Source organism: Notamacropus eugenii, chromosome 2 (genome assembly GCF_028372415.1).
Source record: "Notamacropus eugenii isolate mMacEug1 chromosome 2, mMacEug1.pri_v2, whole genome shotgun sequence".
NCBI classification, from domain to species: domain Eukaryota; kingdom Metazoa; phylum Chordata; class Mammalia; order Diprotodontia; family Macropodidae; genus Notamacropus; species Notamacropus eugenii.
Window position 1 is genome coordinate 510,557,573 of NC_092873.1, and position 13,250 is coordinate 510,570,822.

The 13,250-nt window shown below is 41.7% G+C and overlaps 1 protein-coding gene across 11 annotated transcripts in view; it reads left to right on the forward strand.

The window, feature by feature from the left end:
* ELAVL4 (ELAV like RNA binding protein 4) overlaps positions 1–13,250 on the forward strand; it is a 140,018-nt gene that overhangs the window by 95,482 nt on the left and 31,286 nt on the right. The window contains exon 1 of one of the 11 annotated variants that reach the window (XM_072649391.1): positions 888–1,037. The exons of the other annotated variants lie outside the window; for them this stretch is intronic. Coding sequence (XP_072505492.1) covers positions 989–1,037 — 49 coding nt within the window. The 5' untranslated portion in view covers positions 888–988. Of the gene's footprint in view, positions 1–887; positions 1,038–13,250 lie in introns of those variants that run through there. 11 annotated transcript variants of the gene reach the window in all.

Sequence of the window (13,250 nt, forward strand, 5' to 3'; positions counted from 1 at the left end):
TAGGTATCATATTGATGGCCTTTTTCAATGGGTAGGGAAGGGAGAGAATTTGAAACTCCAAATAAATAAAATGAATGTTCAAAAATGAACAAATAATAAAGAAACAACAAAAGCTTCACTAATCTAAGTAAATGATCTTTACAGCATTCCCCTCACTGACCAATCTAGTATTTCTGTCAAAACAGGAAATGAAGTTAGTCTGGCATGACTTGTTCCTGATGAAGCCACTCTGGTGTGCCCCTGACATGGCCAGCATGAACTGAAAAGACCCAGGCCTCCGTCCTATTCCATTTGTAGATTTCTCTGAGCATGGTTTGAGGATATTGCTAATTATGTCATGCACCAATTATGGGTCTTTAGATTTATTTCTCTTAATAAGGAGAAGGCTGGAGTTCACTGGCCAAGGGATCAGGAGACCTGAGAACTTGGTGTGTGATGCTGGGAAATCTAATCCCTCTCTTTGGATCCTAGTTTGAACCCAGGAGATCCCTGATGCCCCTTCTGGCTTTGGCACACGTGTAAATTGTGGTGAAGAGTTTCTCCCAAGTTGTAAATCCTTTCCCTTACTTTTGGAGAATTAGTTCTTTTCTGAGAAATAGGGATTCTTCCATTTGGGGAAGAGACACGCCTGATGAGATGGTGCTTCCTAAACAGTATAGGAAGGTCTCGGAGACTGGCTTCAGCTCAGCACATGGAAGAGGACCCTGACAATTAGAGCTATTCCAATTGGGCTGACTCAGTAAGTAGTGAGTTCCCTGTCACCACAGGTGACTGAGTAGAGTCTGAACAGCCTCCTGTTGCTGATGTCATAGAGGGATTCATGTTCTGATTAAAGGTTTAGAACTGATTGCCCCCTAAGGGCCTCTCTAGGCCTGAATCACATTCAGAGACTATCAAGAGACACTGGTCTCTTGTTCCATAGAATGACCAAGGCCATGGGGCAGAGGAGGCTTCCATCTTTAATCATCGATGTTGCTCACTTGGGAAGATGTCACCATCCATTATGTCCACTTCTGCTCCTCGTGTTGGAAACTCAGGTATTCAACTCTGGAGTCCCTGAGGGGAAACCATTGTGTATACTTCTAATGACTGACTTCCATTTGGAGCCCCGCCATTGTTTCTTCCATTGATTGGAGACCCACCGTGTCCTGGTGCTTGAAAAGGCTTTACTTATCTCAGAGATGGAAGAGATCATAGGTGCAGCTGAATGAGGATCCCTCCACTCCAGGTTCTGCTGGAAGACCCTCAGGGAAGGGGGAGCCTGGACAGCCCTTTCCACCCTGGGACAGAGTTTATCTTGAAACAGAGGTGAGATTGGGACATCTTTATTGTGACGGAGTTGATGAAAGACAGGATGATTGTTCTGTCTCATTCTCTATCCAACTTCTGTCTCTTTTTGTTTTTGATTGTGTAAGGAAAGAATTGAGTTTTCCAGGACCAGTTATCAAGGCCCCTGAAGGCTATTGGGTTTCAGTAGCCTAAGGAAAGGCCTAAGGAAACTATACCATAGGTAGAACCTTGGATTTGAAGTCAGTACTCAGGTTCAAATGCCACCTCTGCCACTTTGTCCCTGTGTGACCTTGGTCAAGTCATTCACCCCTCTCATTTTCCTTGTTTTTAAAATGAAAGGAGTTTTAGGGGAGGGCCTCTGAGGTCTGTTCCAGAAACCTGTAATTCTTTTTAATAATTCTCTTTTGTCCTCCTTTCTCCCTCAAAAGAAGAGCACCTCTAACTTCTAGATATCTAGCTGTAGAAGTCTAAGTGTCAGATGCAGAGTGTTATCACCCCCTTTTTAAAGGGGAGGAAATGGTGACCCTCTCCAGGTCACATGTGACAGGCTGTGCAAAAACTGTGATCACAGCCCAGGTCTCTGTGTGGTGGGGGTGAAAGAGATTGAGAGTCAGGAAGCCTGAGTCTCAGACTTGACGTTTCCTCTCCTTTCCTGTTCTTGGGCAAATCTGGGCCCTCAGAATGATTTCTTAGGTCCCTTCCCTTGGGTTCTGTCTGTGATTCTATCAAGTTTACATCTTATTAATGTATTAGTTCATTTCTACTGTGAAAGTCTTATGGACTCATGCACTTGGAAGAGACCACTTTAAGTAAATAGTTGCCTGCAGGGTGCTCATTTCATGGATCTTACATGGAGGGGATGGAGGGCCTGGAGTGAGGAACAACTCGAGTTCAAATGTTGCCTCAAAATCATCTCCAGCTGTGCGCCCCTGGGCAAGTCATCTAACTTGTGCTTGCCTCAGTTTCCCCATTTGTAAAATAGGCATAATTGTAGCACCTGACCTCCCTGGAGTGGTTGTTGTGAGGATCACTTGAGATAATATTGGTAAAATATATTGCAAACCTTAAAGATTTGTCATGATTATTCATTATTATTACAAGGAAACTGAGGACCAGATAGGAAAAAGGACTCACTCAAGGCAGCACTCCTCTTAAAGTGAATGAATCCGGATAAGATGAAGTAGTCTGCTTTTGGAAGCAGTTCTCAGGAATCATCAACTTCAGCCCAACCAGCGACCTTGCCCAGGTCCTTGGCCCCTGCCCTGATTCCTGCTAGTCTCTGCCACCTCCTCTGCAGCCTTACAGGCTCTTTCTCCTCAGTCCCTCCTCCTGTGGGCCAAAGCACCATTCCAGACACTGGGAAGCTAAGGAGAGAGAGAGAACCAACACCCTTGGTCCCGTAGTTTATATTCTGCTGACAGGTACATACAATAACATACTTTACTGTAATACATCACACTTAATAAGTATATGAGGAAAAACATGCAAAGTAACTAAATGCATAGTCAGTCATTTATCTAGAGCTTCACGGTTCACATTGTGCTGTACATGCATTATGTCATTTGATCCTCATATCAGCCTTGTGAGATGGATGCTACATCTGGAGAAACAGAGTCTGGGAGAGATGAAGTGATCTGCTCAGCTACGCAGCCACTCGTGGAGCCTTTGAATGGTGCTGCCAAAGAATAGTGTATATTTCTCAGTGCCAACCACATGACATTTTATATAAAAAAGGATTCTGTATTGGGACACGAAAAGTTATAAATCAATATCTAAAAGCAAAGTGTTGAACACATCCTTTATAGATCATGATACAATCAAGATGGCGATCACTTCAGGAAGCACCAATAAAAGGCACAGGCCCAAGTGGAGAATTGTTAGTGAGATTTTAAGTGATAAATAGGGTAAAGAACAAATTGTAGACAGAAGAATGGCTATGTGAAAGCAATGGTGATGGTGACACACACACAGCTCAGAATCGCAGCTTAAGTCGTCCTCAGAGGAACGTTACATCCCTAAGATTAAATGTCTGAGACGGAATTTGAACTCTGGTCTTCCTGACCTTGCTGTTACGACAGTGTACCACCTAGCTCCTGAGCCGTGGCTAAAGAGGAAGAAGTAAGGAAAGAGCGTGCTGCAGCTTTGGGAGACCGCTGGTCCCCTTATTCATGCATGTCATTTCCTGACCTCTTCCTTGCTTATGACTTAAAATATATCACATAAACTCAGAATTCTGCCACAAAAAAATAGAAGAGGGAGAAGTAAGCACAAACGTATTATATTGCTTTCAGACGTACTTCTTAGTTTTGTCTAAAATTATCTGGTCAGGATCCAGCTCTTACTTGATTCCCTTGGTTTATCCGTTATATATGTCATCAACCAGCATTTAAGCACCTACTGTGTGTCAGGCGCTGTGCTAAGAGCTGTAAGAAAAGCAAAAAAAAAAAAAATGTAATGGGGATTAGAGGTCATCCTAGGACCTTCCTAGCTTAGCTCATCATCTCTGTCTTCATACCTTTGTTAGCCACCACCTTGGTAAAAAGGTAAAAAGACTTCTTAAGAGTTTATTTTGTTACTGTATATTCTCAGGGATAAAATTTTTCCTCTGAGGACTATTTAAGCTGTATTTCTGAATTTTGTGTATGTTGTCTTTCATGGAGTTATTTTTCTGTCTGTAATTTGTTCTTTAACCTATTTGTCACTTAAGTCTTCACCAGTAACTCTCCACCTAGACCCGTGTTGTTGGTGCTTCCTGAATTGATTGCTGTTTTTAATCGTATTATGATCTGTAAAGGATGTGTTTAGCATTCTGTTTTTTAATATTTGTAATTTTCTGTGCCCTAATATAATACATAGTCAATTTTTAAAAATGTCATGTGGTTGATAACTGATACGTATGTGTGTATATATGCATATATATGTATACATATATGCATATGTATATATATGTATACACACATATATGTTCTTTGGTAATACCATTCAGAAGGCACCACAAGTATTTTGGCTCCAAATTCTCAGTTTCTTCAGTTCTGTATTTTCTTTTATTTATATTTCTGCTAAATTTATTAGCTCTGAGGGGAAGAACATTAAAATTTCCTATTATCTCTTTTATCAGTTGTTTTATTTATGAATTTAAATACTATCCCATTTAGTGCATATAAGTTAAATCCTGATATTGACTCATAGTGTGTATGGATCCCTTAAACATAATGTAATTTTACTGATTATTATTTTGATATTATGAATTTTTATTTTTGCTTCTTCTGATCGCCACTTCCGATGCTTTGGAAACATTTGATGCATAATCATTGTTTTTCCAGCTTTGTGCTTAGAATCTATGCTTATCTTTGCTTTTGTACTTTTTTTACTTAACTATTGTAGGTAGTAGATTGTGGAGTTGTGTTTTCTCATTCACTGTGCCACGAATTCTTTTTTTTTAGTTTAATTCATTTATTCTTAACAATAAGAAAATTTGGTTTATATTTCTCTCTGTTCATATCTCTAATATTGGGTTTTTTTCTCCAGAATTTCCTCCTTTCCAATTTTAAGTCAGTACTTTGTCCCTGTATATAATTTTGCTTTAATGCACTCTTATTTTCATAAACTGTAACCAGTTTAAAACTCTAACAACACTGTCCAGAAGTGTCCAGGGACTGCTAATTCATAAGGATATTGCCACACCATATTTAATTTCCAGATCTCAAAGCATCCTTTGTTCTAGTCCAGACAGGAAGCTTGTAAAATACTACTACGTAAGTATACGTTCACTGGTGTTACTCTTATTGTGCGTTCTAAGTCACCTGTATTTTTTTCTATTCTGTCCCCCAGTCCTTAAAGTCTGTGATTTCATCAGCATGGGCTCTCCATGCAGATTACAACCCACCTACAGCCTGTAGTGGTTCACAAGATGTGAGGTATCTGCAAAGCAAGTGACCAGGCATGCTGCCTACGGATGAGTGTTCTGGAACCTAGTCAGATGACCACCCCCACCTCAAAGCCTTCCCACCTTGGTGTAGGCCCTTCTCAAGCCCATCTAAGCCACCTCCCAGGCTCACAAACTGTGTATGGATACTATGTGCATATTTCTCCTCCCTCTTAAATAAAATCTTTTCCAAAAAGTTGTGATTTTTAAGGGGGATAATAAGACAGGGAAGAAGGAAATTTCTTAACTAGAATAGGAAAGAATGAATGCTTTCCAGGGTACTTTCTTGACTCTACCTCAGAAACCTTTACACCCAGGAAACTCCCTCTACCCCTGGACTTCACACAATGAAAGGTTTCTTATCTCCCCTCCTACCCCCACCCCCCCTCCCCCACCCCACCTCTCTGTCTGCTTGGCCAGTTTCTTCTAGAATCTCCATTTTAAGGATGCTCATGCCAGCCATATCTTCATTCCTTTCCTTGTTGCACTCCTGACTCTCCCAGACTGTCTCTTCAATGCCCCTTAGCCATGTCTGGGGGGTGGTGATTAGAGCATTACACCAAGGAGTTGTGTCTGGGTATAGCATAGGACATGGGAAAATTGGCTGGAGCTGTATCATGGAGGCACCAGTGAGGGCAACTGGGGTGGACCCAGTTGTTCAAGTGCTTTTTGTCCAGTACCCAGCCTAAAGTTGTAGAACTCAAGAGCTGAGAGAAACTCCTTAGAGTGTCTTGGCCAGCCTACTCCAAACCTTGAATCCTATCCCTTCTCCTAAAACTCCTCAGAAGAGACCTGCACTGAGGACCTAAGCCCAACTGAGCACCACCCTGGACTCCAGTGACACTGCTCAGAAGGGAATACACTCTCCTTTACATCTGGGATTTCGAAGAGATTGGAATCCCTCCCCATGGATTAGGATATAAATAGCAGCCAGCTTTTTATCTTTTCTTTTTTTAAAAATGAAACTAGCAGCTATATCCTCATGCTCCAGAACAGTGTTTGTGTGTGCACTGGGTGCTCAGAATATCTGTCTTTTTAGGTACAGCCCCAGGCAGGTAATCATTCTTGGTGACTTCACACTTAATTCCTTTGAGAATAGCCATATGTTGGGCTAGACTAGATTGTCAGAGCTGAGGCCTTAGAACATCAAGCAAGAAAGGTCCCAGCTGAGGATTGCAGACTCTCAGGATAAAGTGACAAGACCAGCTAGTCAACCCAACCAGTGTCCTCTAAGGAATGCCTTCTTACACTGCACCTGATAAGTAATCATCTGAACTGTGCTGCAAGACCTCCAGGGAGGGAGAACTCATCACCTCCCCGGAGGTGATTAGTAGGAAGTTGTCCTTGATGTTGATCCTAAATCTGCCTTTTGAAAACAGACACCCATTGTTTCTAGTTCTACTCCTTGGCTTTCCTATGACTATCCTTCAGATACTTGAAGGTAACTGTCTCTGTGACCTTGGCAGTTATTTAAACTCTCTGTAAAATGAGAAGTTTGGACTATATCACCTCTGAGGTCACTTACACCTCTAACCCTGTGGTCCACCCTATGTTTTCTCTTCTCTGGGGTAAATATCCCTTGTTCCTTCAATAGATCCTGCTATGACTTGGACTTAAGAAATTTACCATCTTGGCTGCCGTTCTGGACACTCCAGCTTAGCAGAACCCTCAAACCGTATGTCCCAGGAGGAAAAATAAAATGGCAGAGAAGCCGGAGTGGGACTGTGATCTCCCTGATCCTAGAAGCCATCCCTTCCTTAATGCATCCCAAATCACATTAGCTCTTTGGACCGCCAGGTCACGCTGGTGACTCATACTTAGCTTTCAGCCCACTGAAATGCACTAGTCTCTTTCAAACTGCTGTTTATCCATGCCTCCCTCATCTCATGCTTGTGAAGTAGATTTTCTGAACTCTCGTATAAGACTTTATATTAACTCCTATTGAATTTCATCTTGTTAGATTCAATCCAGTGCTCTAGCCTGTCAAGTTCTTAAACTTGAAATCGTCCACTGTTAGTCATCCCTGCTTTGGGTCATCTGTAAATTAGATAAACATACAACCTGCCTTTATTTAGCTCATTGGTAAAAATGTTAAACAGCACAGGGCCAAGCACAGATCCCTAGGGAACATCTCTCAAGACTTCTTGCCAAGATAATATTGAAACATTAAAACATTCCTCATCCAGTCCCAAATACGTTGAATTGGGATAGCATCTAGCTTATATCTCTCCATCTTTTCCCAGAAGACTAGCAGTAGAAGTTTTATCAAATGCTTTCTAAGTCTATGTCTGCTCCTTCTATAGAATCTAATCTCTTAGTTCAGTAACCCTGTCAAAAAAAACGAAGGTTAGTGGGCATAATCCTAGTCTCGATGAAGCCATGACAGCTCTTGTGATCACTACCTCCTTTTCTAAATGTTCACTAACCATGTCTTTAATGATCCTTCATAGACATTTCCAAAGAATCAAAGTCAAGCTCGCTTGACTTATACGTTGAAGGCTCACAATTCTATTCTTTTTCTTGAAAATTGTGTGATTACCCTTCTCCATCATCTTTCAGTGGTTATTATGCATTGGAAGTCACATCTGCCAGTTTATAATGGATCTGACTCAGATTCATTTAGGTGTTCTAGCTAGGTGCTTTCTTATTGTTTCCCTGTGTTTCTTGGGTATCAGCCCTGTTAGCCATTTTTCTTTTGTCCTTTTCAGGGCAAAAGTCACTCTCCTTATCTGATTAAATGGGCAAAATTAGAAAAAAGCCACTCTACCTTCTTTCTCTTGTCAGTGATTATTGGCCTGACCCACCCCAAGTCACGGGTCTAATCCTTTCTTCAATCTTTCTCCTTCCCATCCATATTGGAAGGAACCTTAGGGATCATCTTGTCTGGTGTCTTTTGTTGACAGATGAGAAAGATGAGCAATCCTGAGGTCACTCAGCTAGTAACTAAAAAGCAGATTCTAGACTTGAACCCGGATCTCTGGCTTGACTTCTACTGCTTGAGCTCTCAAGCCATGCATCCTCATTTGATAAAGGCTTTATCGTCAAAGTGCTCTGGCTCGTATGTTTGTGTTAAGCCTCCTTCCTCTCTGCACAGAATGGTTTGTTTGCTGATCAGCAAGCATAGAAGTAGGTCTAATAGAATCAGTCCTTCCATGAGGGAGAAGGGGACCCCAGAGGATGTCTGCTCCAACCCCTCCATGAAGAACACATTCCCTCTATGACATCCCTGAAGAGGGGTTTGACTCGAGGTGATAAAAAGCTGCATAATTAATTAAAAGATTCCCAAGTTGAAAACCAGGGAGTTAAGCAATTAAGTTACTACCAAATACCTTTGAGTTAACAGCTATTTTAAAAATACTGAAATGCATTTTTAAAAGTTTGAGCTGAAAATAGGGGAATATTTATTAACCTAATTTGTACTATTCCAACTCAGTAAAAGTGTTTTAAAAATGCTCTGTTTTGTTCCCTCTCCCCAGCCTTTTCAAAGTCTTAAATCCAGATTTTTTTGTCCAACTTGGACAGGCCCTCTCTTCCAGGTTTCCTACAGGGTTTTTTCTCTGTATGGGATGGAGCTCACCACATATAGGACATGGACATAGAACTCCATTTCATTATGTTTTCTTAGATCCTGGAGCCTTTATACCGTAAACACACTACCACCGTCATTGTTTCTTTTATGGTTCAAGGCCTTGCTCAAATTTTATCTCTTCCAGGAAGCCTTCCAGGAATTCACAAGGAATTAATGACTTTTCCCTCCTGCCCTCACTTAACAAGTACCTTTCCTGAGCGTCTTCTTTTATTCCAATCTACAGTGAAATTATTTTTAAAATAGTATTACAACCTTGCTTAGGCATAAACATAAGTCATATCTCCTCTGGCTAGAGGTTAAAGTCTGTGAGGACAGGGTCTACCTCCTAAGTATTCTTGTGTCTTTTTCAGTGCCTAGTGTCCTTTGCTGAAATGGTTGGTCTCAGTCATAGTTATTGTACAAGTTTATATATTTATGAAGTCAAAGACTCTTGTAACCAAGAGAAGCCTTTAAGAGTTAGTGTGGGTTAGTGGAAGGGTGACTGGCTGGATTGGCCATCACAAGACCTGTGCCATCTTGGAACTACTGAGAAGCATTTCCTCATTTTGTTGACCTTGAATGAGTCCCTGGATCTCCTGGAGCAGGGATTATTCATCTTATTTGTATCATGGCAGGCAGGCTGATAATCCCATGGACCCCTTCTTAGAATCATGTCTTTAAATGCATAAAATAAGACACGCAGGGTTACAAAGGAAATAAGTTGTATTGAAATACCAATATCAACATTTTTTAAGTTCATGAACCCCCCAGGTTAAGAACCCCTTGTCCTAGAGCCTTCATTTCCTTGTCTATAAAACAGGAATAATAATGTCTACCCAGATTAAGGTTGTGAAAATCATTTGCAAAAGAATGAGTGAAAGTGCTTAGAAAACTAAAATGATGCCAGCATTAGGTATTCTTAGCTCATCTAGTCCTTTTTTTGACAGATAAGGTGACTTGTGGGGACAGGCTGAGCTAAGTGGCCTCTGAGGGTCTGAGAGTTTGAAACTGAGTCCCAGAAGGGATGTACTGTGCCCTGGATCACGCAGCAGCTAGGCATCAGGTCCAGTACTTGGGCCCAGACCCCTCCATTCCCAGTCTACCCTTATTTCTTCCCTGGCTAAAGGCAGTTCACACAAAGTCGACAGCAGGTATTTATATCCTGTGATTCATTCCTCCATGGACTCCCTCCACTCCTTTGCTAACCTTTGTTGCTGGGCGCGGCTTTTTACAGTGGGTTTTAAAATGCCTTTGAGTTGACAGTAGCTAAGACTCAGAAGATGGTAGCACAAGCCCCTTGAGCCAGTGGGTGGTGGGCGAGAAGTCTCATCATCTGAATTTGGGCCCCCTGGTTTCATCAGTGTGCTACCTCCTCTGCCCTAGCTTGATGCCCTTCTGTCCATCGGCATCTGGCTTGATGTGAGATACTGTTACCCAGAATTGTTCATTCTCAGGTATCTTTGGTATGGCACACAGACAGTCCAGCTCCAGGCCTGGGCAGGAGTCTAGATGGCACTAGATCTGCTTTATGAAAAACAGATCAGCAGCTTGTCCTCTGGAGCTGTCCAAGACTGAGGTCTCTATTTTTGTTCATTGTTTTTGAATGCCTGGTCTTTACAGAAGGTGATAAGCACATGAGAGATTTGTGGATGGACTCACCCAGATGTCTCCCTGCTTCATGAATGTCAGAGGTGTCGGAAACGGGAGTGAATGAGGAGTGACCCAGGACATGACCTAAATATTGGGGTGTCATTGTAACCATCCAAGAGAGTTCCTTTTCTTGTGATCTGTTTTTCTTAAGAAATGGAAGAACAGACAAAAAGTGGTTGAATTCAGCCTTCTAGTGAGTGAGGTTGTATTTAGAAAGAGCCCTGAAGAGCCTAGTTTGAATTCTGCTTTTTCACTTACTAGTTCATGGGAAAGTTGCTTCATAGTTAGCTCAAGTGCCACTTTCTACCTGAAGCCTTTTCTCACCTCTCTCCTTTTCCAGATGCTGCTGCCTCACCCTTACCTTGAATTTATTTTACTTATGTGTATATGTACATATATACATATGTATCTATCTGTGTGTGTAGACACATACATGTCTGCATGTAATCTCCATCACTAGAATGTCAGTCACTGGAGGTTGGCCATGAGTCTTTGCATCCCCATTGCCTAGCAGAGTGTCTTAAGAAAGGCATAGTTCATTGAACTGTATAAGTCTCAGTTTCCTCATCTGTACAATGTGAATGATAATCTTCACAAAGAAAGCATTTTTTAAACCTTAATATGTGATAAAAGCATGAGCTGCTGCTGTGCCTGTCACAATTCAGTATTGAAGAGGTAGAAGGGATCTTAGAAATTAGCTGATCCAACCCCTTTGTTTTACAGGTGAGGAAACTGAGGCCCAGAGAGGAGATGAGGTTCCTAAGGTCACACAATCAGTCAGCCAGCTTTTATTCAGTATTTATTATATGCCAGGGTCTGCACTAAGTACTGGAAAGAAGCATAAATTCAGGTGTGCAACAAGACTTGCCCTCGAGGGGTTTCCACTCTATTAGAGGAGAAAACATAGACGTATAAATAGGCATAATATAAATCTATACTTACATATAAATGATATAAATAGAGTAAGTATAAATGGGTATTCAGAGCAGACAAGAAGTGCATTGAGAAGAGGGCACTAGCAGCTGGAAAAGGAAGGGCTGCCTCATGCAGCGGGGTGCGTAGGCCCAAAGCCAGGGTGGTTGGAGGCCAGTGGGGCAGCAAAGTCAGTCTGGTTGGACTGTAGTCTGTGTGAAGGAGAATAACATGGCATATGGCTGGAGAGGTTGTTAAGGCTAGCTTGTGAAGGGCTCAGCATGCCCATCACAAGGGCTTGTATTTGATTCATGAAATAAGAAGGGTTTGTTGAGTCAGGAGGAAAGACACCATCAGACCTGGACTGTAGAAACATCATTTTTATGCCAAGTGGAGGATGAATTGGACAAATGGGAGTGAGACTAGAAGAAACAAATGGAAGACAGGAGGACCTGTACCATGGTAGTGACTGTGTGAATGAAGAGGAGGGAAAAGATAAGAGAAATATTTTCTAGGTAGAAATGACAAAATCTGGTACTTGATTTTTGAGGGGTCATGGATGACACCGGATTTGCAAATCTAGGGGGACTGGAAGGCTGGTGGTGCTCTGGACAGAAATAGAGAGTTTGGGAAGTGGGGGAATAGAATGAGTTCCTTTGTGGACATGTTGAGTTTGAGATACCTATGGACAATCCAGTTTGAAATGCCCAGCAAATGGATGATACAAGACTCAAACTGTGGGGAGAGAATGGGGCTGGATGTATAAATGAGAATTATCAGCATGGAGAAGATAATTAACTTCAACTTGAATTGAAGCTGTCTGTCATAGGAACGTCTAATGGAGGGTGAAGTGTTGGGTATCAGGAAATCAAGGGGCCACTTCAGGGGGCTAGGGCTTCTCTTTCCCTGTCTGAATTCATATTGAGATAATAAACCAAGGACTCTTGTCCCCAAAGAGGCATGTGCCTGTCACAGCATATGCATCCCTTCATCTGAGTGTCATCAAGAACTTAAGGCAGGCCCCATGTGCTATTTGAATCAACCTCAAAGAAACATATTTAGTATCAGAGTCTTTAAATGGGAAGGGACCTAAGGGCTCATCTGGTTCTTCCAGAGGCGCGTACTGATGTCATGATCCTCTTCAAGAATGAGGAGTAGTAGCTGCCCCACTGTGGACCCAACTGAGCAGTTTCAGGTGGGCAACTCATCTTGCTTCCTTCTTTCCTTTTTCCTTCCTCCCTTCCCTCCTTCCTTTCTTCCTTCTCTCTCTCCCTCCCTTCTTTCTCTCCTCTGTCCATAGAGTATCATGCCTTTACCTGCAGGTGCTTTGCTCAAAAGAATATGAATTTTCCTGACTCTTAACTCAGAATTTGTTTGGCTCTCTTATTTGAGTTTCCTGTACCCTTGTCTACTGAGATAACGATTTAAAATCCGTCCTTCTACATATATATCAATCTTTTCATGTAGATGAAATAACTATATTATTTCATTCTTATAAAATAATAATTGATATCCATATAATGCTGCAAGGTTTTCGGTGAACTTTACAGACATATATCATCTCATTTGAGCTAGGTAGATAGCACAGTGGAGAGTGCCAGGCTTGAAGTCAGGAAGACTCTTCTTCCTGAGCTCACGTCCTGTTCCAGACACTTACTGGCTGTGTGACCCTGAGCAAGTCACTTAACTTAGTTTCCTTATCTGTTTAATGGGCTGGAGAAGGAAATTGCAAACTACTTCAGAATCTTTGCCAAGAAAACTCCAAAAGGGGTCTATGAAGTGTCGGACATGACTGAGGAATGAATAAACAACAGGAAGAAAAGAAATGGAATTAAAGCTCTCTCAATAAATGAACAGAATTAATTAAGCATCTTAATTATGTGCTAAACTCTAGAGACAAAACAC